Genomic DNA, 8,367 nt, shown 5'->3' with positions numbered 1-8,367 from the left:
TGTGCAAGCTGGTCTTTTGCTATCTGAAATCTTAAAGAAATCTTTGTCCTTGTTCTCAACACCTATACACTGCAGTTGACATTTGAAATGACCTTGGTCTTCTGAGTTTGCAAAGATTCTTGAAAGAAGAAATTAAACACCATCCCCCTTTTAAACCCTTTCAGTGCCTCCCTCATAGTTTGGCTTCAAGTTCCACAGTGATCTCCATTGGTTGTTGGTGTCAACTTCTCATGGAGCTTCTCAAATTTATTTCTGCCTTAGGACTTCCCCTATTTTCCTCTTGAGTCCATGGAGAAAATTTCCTCAGTAAGAAAAACCCATTGCATTCTTGTGATTTATAACCTTTTATTAGTGAAAGTGTCCTTAAGCACAATCAGGGTGCATATAAAACAGTGCAACATTTTTGCTTTATTATTTTGAGCAAATTATTTCATTTTTAATGTGTGACTAATGAAGGCACTTCATTGTTTGGTGAACTGTGCATCTGAAGTAGTGTGATCAGCAGGGAAAACCCAACAACTTCAAACAAAGGCATATACAAAACAGACAAGGGGCTAAGCAGTTAAGAAAAGGATTATGGGGATAAGACCACCTGATGTGGTGTCTGTATCCCCATTTCATGTAAACTAAGGCTCAACTGGGATTAAAAACTGCCAGTGATTCAATGCTATGGTTGTATTATCTTTCTAAAAATCTCAAAACATTTGCACAGTTCAGGAGGGACAGAGAGAAGGCTGCATGCATGGCACATATTTCTTGGTAAGATTTTTTTTTTCCTAATTTGGCAACAATTGAAAATGTTAGTATATATCCGGAAAATACAGCTGTGCTTTTTAACCATTGCTCTAATAGTGTCTGTTGAGTGTCTTATGGCATTGGAACTGAAAACTGTTTTAGACAGTGCTAAATATTGTCCTTTGGGGTATTTGGCTGCAGTGTGATATGCAAGTAGAGTATTTATTCACTGGCTTTAGTTCCATTGAAGTCTGTATCTCTGGCATCTATTTCTTCATCTGAGCCTTCTGCATTTTCAATCACTCTTCGGCCTCCAGATCTTCTAGGGGGAGCAAAAGATGGCTCGTTTCCTCTCCTATGCATTTTGAGAAAATAAACATCTTTTAGAAAACAAATTCTTCTCAAGTATGGTTGGCTTAAAAAGGGAAAAATGCATCAAGATGAGAGTACAATTTGAATTCAAGAAATTCAGAAGGCTTTTCAGTTGTAGATTAGATAATTTAAATTAGCCCAAACATGTCTCGTGTAAATTTTAGGTTTTAGCTTATGGAAAATTGTGAAGCTTCTATTTCTATCTCATCTTTTTCTCTATGAAAAAAAGGTGGCTATTCAAAGAGAAGGATTAATTTTCTTTAGACCCTTTTATGAAGGTAAGACTCCATCCTGAGGAAATTCAAGGCTAACTTCCTTTCCTCCCTCAAAATACAGTTTTATCTGTTTGAAATTGGGTTAAAACAAATAACCAGGAATATCTTTCAAGAAGCAAGAGTCACAAAGAGCACTCAGATTTTGGGGAGGGGAAGGAGCAGTCTTAAGCATAAGGGATTTATGGGCTTTTAAATTTCAGTTTGTAGTCTAATTATTTTGGTTTAATTATAAAGTATTTAGTTCCACGGAACTTGTGGAAACCACTTTCTCTACCTATGTGCTGCTTAGGCAGCAGCTGGTTCTGACTTACAGCTGGTTCTGGCTTACTGTTCTGACTCATTTTGAAATAAGTGCTTTATAAGTAAAAATTTACTCTGCAACAGCAACTGAAAGACTGCTGTTAAGATGAAAAGATAAGTTTATAAGTACCAAAAGGAAAACAGATGAATGTACCTGTAGGTCCATATTCAATTTAATTTTGCTAGGTTGAAAGAAATGATTTTAATTTTGCTAGGTTGAAAGAAATGATTTAAATGAAAAGGGCCTGCAAATATTGGGAAGGATGAAGAAGCAACGGAGAGACAATTTTCCTCCAGAAGACTAATTGCAAATAGTTGAAATGTTTTTAAGTGAGTGGGAGGAAGGTTATCCCAGCTTAGACTTTTATGTCTCTGATTTTTGAAGGTAGGCCTTGCTCCCTTGTCAATGTTTGAGAGCAACAAAGTATGTCCTGTAAGAGAAAGTTATCTAATAGCACCATGGCTCTTGGTAGACATGTTGAGGGCAAGAGAAAATCATAGTCTTGTGTTTTTGTTTTGTTTTTGTTTTAATTCCAAAGGAACAACTATATTAAGAGATAAGATTTTAGACATAAGCAAGGGCCTGTATTTCATGATTGCTGAGAAAAGTAGCAAAAGTCACTCAGGTTGTATTGGAAACTTGAAAACAATGGCCTTATATATACTACTAGTTTTTGAAATAAGTTGTTTCCAAGTGGGCAGCAATCGTGTATAAATAGTTAAAGTTGTATCATGTCACTACAGAAGACTACATCAGCTTCATTCATTTCAAAGAGTGAGTATTTACACCTTAAAAACCACCTTAGAACTTCAAGGTAGTAACTCTTGTAGGCTTTTATTTTGGTTCTAAAAGCTTAATCATTTAGGGCAGTATTTTCCAAGACTTTAAAGTTGAATGAACTAGAGTGGGAGGGGGAAGGTACATACATATATTCACTTTCCTTGAAGTAGCAAGGAAGGGATACATTTCTAAGTGTATCCTTTTGAATATACATGTGTACATCCTCCCCCGTACCATAGTTAATGCCAAAAGTTAAAAGAGAAGGGAGAAAACTTAGTAAAACAGACAATCCATGTGTTAAAGTCTCCCAAATAAATAATTATGAAATGGGTATGTCAGGGAAAACATAGATAAGGCAGTTAATTACTGTAAAAAAAAAAACCACAGGGTTTGGAATCATACCTGGATTTCAATTCATCTCTACTACTGTGTGAGCCTGAGCAAATAACTACTGTGGTTCTCCTTGGTTTCCCTCTCTGTAAAATTAGGCTGGACGAAATCATTCCTAAGGTCCCTTCCAATTCTAAATCCTACAGTTAAAAAATGAATTTTAATATCCTTGCCCTACATGTTTTCCTGCTTTCTGTTCTCATTCTAGTACCCAAATGAAGCTTGTAAATCAGGAATCCCTGTCTTGAAGGGAAATAGTTTCAAACCCCAGTGCTAAGAGTTGGGTCTAACTTATAACATGAGATAAGGTAAGTCAAGTTAAGTAAACATCCTTAGAAAAAAATAGTTTGCTTTAAGGATACTACTACTTTTGAGGACCTTGCTTAGAATCTTCTTAAACCAGTTTCATTTCAGTATTTGAGAACTTTGCCAGCCTCCTCTTTGTAGCAAATCAAGCCTCAAGCCTTTGACTTATTGAAATAAGTCCCTATCTTTATCAAAAAGTTTCACCCTCTGACCCCTTTAAAAAAAAAAGTGATTTTTAGAGCTTTATCTACTGACAGGTCAGAATGGTTCTACAGATTTAGAAAAGTGAGGTATAAAGCTGATGATAAAGCTTTTGCTAAGACATGATTCATCTTTAAATATTTTTCTGATAGTAGCAAAGTAGAGACTGTCCCAAAGAAAAGATTCACACAAATATTACAACAGGGTTATATGGCCTCAGAAAAGAAATCAGGGCAACCAGTTTGCAAGTGCCATAACTAAATTGAAAAAGACAATTTTCCAGAAATTAAAAGTTCCATCTCTTTCAAAAGACCTCCACAAGCATTTTCAAGTGTTCTGCCCCACATTCCATGAATGCATTGTTCTGTGGCTTCAAATCAATTTTGCCATAAGGATTGTAGCTGGTTTTGTAGTGGCTAGCCTAGAGCTTCCTATAACCTACACTGAGTAAAGTGGCTATTGGCAGTTAGGACATTTTCAAGCTTCATGCAGTTCAGGCACTAATGAAATATTTTGGTGATAGATTTCTTTCCCTGATGCCGATGCTGTTTGCAAAAGCATAGTTGTGAGAGAATATTGGTTGTGGTCTCCATAAATATAGTGCTTTGTGATTTAATGTGGTTTGTGAATCACAGTAGCCAGATGGGAGCAGTTTTCCTTCAAAAAAAAATGTCAGTGGCAAAATATTGATCCTCAATTATCAATGTGTTTTTAAGGGTGCAGAAGACTTCATGCAGAAAAGAAAACTCCAGCAATTCAACTCCAGCAATTCATTCAGTGTACAGCTTCTTGAAATCCTTAAGAATTAAGTATTGCTTGGTGTAAAATCACATGCTAGGGCGTTTCCTAGAAGTAGGGAAAGAAAATGGGTCAAGGGATAGTCTTATTGCAATATTTGTCCCTTGGGATAAAAGACAAATTGGTACCAAGATGTTTAAGCCTTCAGATTTTGCAGAAATCTCATGGAAATTTGCTAGGGCAAGTTTAAAAGAAAATGGAAACTTGGTACAACAGAAATGAGCTGCAAAGTTGAAGGCATGGTACCTGGTGAGTCATTGCGAAGGTTCCTGTGGGCCTCTGAAACAAAGAGAGAAGAGTCCCTGGTGGTTACCATTGGAAAATGGGAAGAATTCCATTTATTTACGTAACTTTTCATTAAAATTTAAAGTATTTGGTACAGAACCTTTAAACCAACCTTGCAGGTACCCAGGTACCTGATGTATAGACATCAGGCAAGGCAAGGATACTGATTTTTACAAAGCTTTTTAGGGAAATGGAACAAAATTTGAAAAAAACAAAAAGTTAAAAATTGAATTAAAAAGGTTTCACTGGTAAATTTCTGTATACCAAAGTTTTTCTTAAAAAGCTATGTCATACTTTTTGAATGTCTTGTACTACTACCTGCCTGCTCAGACAAAAGAGCATTCAAATGATTCTGAGGCAGAAGCTAAGTAGCACTAGATAAAAGGCCTTTAATAACACAGCAGTTTTATTTCCCTTTGGTATAGACCATCATGCTCATGCTTTTTACCCCCAGTAAGTTATTAGAAATGGATACCCACCCTGTAATTGGCAACATGCTAAGTGATGTGTCTTAAACCATAGAAAAGAGAAGAGTTCCTATGTCCTGTATATAAGGTCTATCCTGTAGAGGAAATAAATTTCTGTTCATTTTAGAGCGCCCCATTTACTGGAAAAGCTGTCAATTTTTATTAAGTTGAATTATAACCTGGGACCTGCTAGATCCTTCTCTTCGTCTCAAAGATGAGGTTGAACTGTATTTCTAGATCTGGAGACAGGGGGATATCCAGGCAAGACAGAGTTGTTGGACTTTTCCCAAACAAACATCACTTGGTATATATTTTGTATTATCCATTTTCGCTGTTACCTCCTTTTTAAAAAAGTACAGGTTGTAAACTATCTGAGGACAGGGATGTCCTATCTTCTCTAATACTTCTCTTTTTCCCCAGCGAGGCATTTCATGACTGCTCAAAGAATGTTAATAAATTGATCTTATGCACAAAAAGTGACTGAGATGGCATGTTGTTTGATTAGACATAACTAAAACTGGGTAAGCTCCTTCCAGCATTTTTCCTAAGACCTTCACTTTTTTAACTTTTTTTTTTTTTTTAACCATTTAACACATCCCAAGACCTCTACTTCATAATTTGTTTTATTATCTGGCATGAATTGCCAAGACTAGCCCTATCATCCTGTGCTTGTCCAAAAACTTAGCAACCATCAATGCTGAATGGTCCCAGGATCTTGCTTCATCTCTAGCAGTGGAGGCCTGTGTTCTCTGACTCATAATTTGATAATCTCCTTTTTGCTAGCAACAAAAACCATGACAGCTGTGATTCAGAAGCTGTCCTGAAGGAGGCACAAACTACCTTAGATTCTTTGGTCCCCTGTGAAAGTGGGATCTTAAGAGTTCTCTTTAGATAGTCCTAAAGCACTGCAATGAGTTAAGAGGTCAGGAGAAGGAGGCAGAGTTTTCAATGACTTTGGCTAATTATGAAAATGTCAGAAAGGGATCTGAGACATAAAAATCACAGTCCTTTCTATCACCTTCCTTTCTCCAAACTATCCTACCTATACCCTCAAGCAGCTCAGTAGCACAATGGACAGAGTGCTGAGCCTAGAATCAGAAAGGCTCATCATTGTGAGTTTAGATCTGGCCATAAGACCTGTGTGTCCCTGGGCAAGTCACTTAACTCTGTGTGCTTCAGTTCCTCATCTGTGAAATGAGCTGGGGAAAGAAATGGCAAACTAGTCCAATGTCTTTGTTAAGAAAACCCCAAATGAGATTATGCAGAGTAGGACACAACTGAAAATGACTGAACAACAAAATTCTATACCCTTGGCTTCTGGGGTCCTGGGGACCTGCTCCACCAGACCGTTTATCAAGCAATTAAACTTCCCCACCTGGGAAGGCTTTGCAGAAGGTCCCTAAGGATTCTGCCCCAGGCCTCACCTGAGTTTGCTCTTGAGTGCATTCACTTCCCGACCCATGGCCTCGTTGCTCTCTGTGGCTTCATCCAATTCTCTCTGGAGCTTCCTGCGGTTGGCATTGATGCGCTGGGATTCTTCTTCTGCCTCCTCCAGTTGTCTCTTCAACTGCTTCACTCTGGTGTTACCTTTCTCGGCCTGGGAGGAGAGAGTCAGAAGTCAGGAAAGGATAAAGAGTAAGGAGCTAATTTGGTCTGGGAAGGAGACCATCTAACTAGTTGTCACCTGTTCTTTGTACTGCTCGGCTAGCTTCCTTTCGTCTTCCACCTGCAACATGACTTCTTTCAACTTCTTGTCCTTCTGGCGTAATGTCTTGGTAGCTGCCTGTTTTTCCCTACAAACAGCAGAGGAATAAAAGAAAACAAATTTACTGAGTGCCTGCCATACATAAAGCTGTAAGTCTCTGGGGAAAGGTGATAGGTCAAACACAAGCTTTTACAATTTTGTAGTAAGAAACACATTCATCTCCACCTCAAAAGAAATGCTTTCCTTTTCTAGGCAGTGGATAGAGTGCTAGGCTTGGAGGCAGGAAGAGCTGAGTTAAAATCCAGCTTCAGACACTTGCTGTGGGACCCTGAACAAGTCAATTAAGCCAATTAACCGCTGTTGGATTAGGAGGCAATCAGATGGCTCAGTAAATAAGCCTGGAGTTAGGAAGCCCACAGTTCAAATTTGGCCTCAGACACTTATTAGTTATACATTCCTGACATATCCTTTAACCCCTATTTTCCTTAATCCACTGGAGAAGAAAATGACAAACCACCATTTTTGCCAAGAAAACCCTGTCAACAGGATTGATGTGCCTTGGCCTCCACAGAAAGTGTAGAGGGCTAAAACGCTTGAGTTCATGCACTGAGGTCAGGACAGGGGAGCACTTGAGGCTAACTACTGATTGGACAATACTCTATGGGCATGTGCTTGGGTCCATCCCACTCTCCTGTGCTGGCTCAATGATTGGTGTATACAGAGGATTGTAGGACGGACTAGGGGGTGGAGTAAGATGAGCCAGAGTCACTTTGGTGGTGGACGAGGAAGAAAGAGGTTGCAGAGATTCTGCTTCCATCCCCTTCACTTCTACTCCTAAAGACCAAGAATAAAGACTAAGGACTTTTACTTATCCTGACTCCGACTGATTCTAAGGTATCCTGGGTGCTAATGCAGTCTTCACAACAAAGAGTTGGACGGGACTGAACAACAAAATGCAGAGAGCATTTTGGGGGAAAGAAGCATTATTTGTTCCTGGTTTGTATTTAAATGACTCCAATAATTATCAAACCTATTTGTTTCAGGAAGATACTGTACCTCAATTATTATTACCATGGAGATTCTGAAGAAAAAAGAACAGGAAAGTACCTTCTGGTGAAAGCTAACTGACTTTATTGTGAATGGATGATTTGTTTATGTAAGAACACATTGATTCCTCAGTTCCCTAATGCTGAGAATTGAGATGATTCCTGCCTTTCTTTGCCTCTAGGTCAGGACTGGGTTTAGGGGCCTGGATTAAGTAGTTTAATATCCTGAAAACTCATGGGCAGAAAGAGTTGGAGGGAGGTCCTCTGGTACCTGGCTTCCTGTTCCACCTGTTCCTCCAACTGGGCGATCTTGGCCTCTAAGGCAGTAATGGTTGCCTTGAACTTAGATTTGACAGCCCCCTCCATTTCTTGAAGTTTGCTCCTCAGTTCCTTGTTCTGCCGCTCGAGTTGTTGCCGGGCACTCTCATTCTTTTGGGCTGTGCTGCGTTCTGTGGCCAGTTCATTGTTGAGCTGCTCCGCCTGGGTACATATGGATAAAGAAATTCAGGGCTCAAGGGAAAGACCTATTCAGCCTCAAGAGGAAAGTATTATAACTTTTAATTTTAATGAAAGACAGAACCTATCTAGGGAGTGATAAAGACTTCCATTGACATATATACAAAGTATAGTAACTCTTTAAAATTTCTAGTTTCTGTGTGACCAGATTATATATTAAATCTTAGAGGGTATATAATAGCTGTTGTAC

At 38.7% G+C, this 8,367-nt stretch overlaps 1 protein-coding gene across 3 annotated transcripts in view; it reads right to left on the bottom strand.

Annotated features, from left to right (window-relative positions):
* Positions 1-325: 325 nt before the first annotated feature.
* MYH11 (myosin heavy chain 11) overlaps positions 326-8,367 on the bottom strand; it is a 127,876-nt gene continuing 119,834 nt past the window's right edge. For 2 of the 3 annotated variants that reach the window (XM_051962696.1, XM_051962706.1), the window contains 4 exons: positions 7,933-8,141; positions 6,595-6,703; positions 6,335-6,507; positions 326-1,090 (listed from right to left, as the gene is read on the bottom strand). In XM_051962696.1, coding sequence (XP_051818656.1) covers positions 958-1,090; positions 6,335-6,507; positions 6,595-6,703; positions 7,933-8,141 — 624 coding nt within the window. In that variant the 3' untranslated portion in view covers positions 326-957. Of the gene's footprint in view, positions 1,091-4,404; positions 4,438-6,334; positions 6,508-6,594; positions 6,704-7,932; positions 8,142-8,367 lie in introns of all 3 variants that reach the window. The other variant, XM_051962715.1, reaches the window with a different exon arrangement.

Source organism: Antechinus flavipes, chromosome 1 (genome assembly GCF_016432865.1).
Source record: "Antechinus flavipes isolate AdamAnt ecotype Samford, QLD, Australia chromosome 1, AdamAnt_v2, whole genome shotgun sequence".
In the NCBI taxonomy this organism is placed as follows: Eukaryota; Metazoa; Chordata; class Mammalia; order Dasyuromorphia; family Dasyuridae; genus Antechinus; species Antechinus flavipes.
Note: the sequence above shows the minus strand (reverse complement) of the source record. Positions and strands in the feature narration are given on the sequence as shown.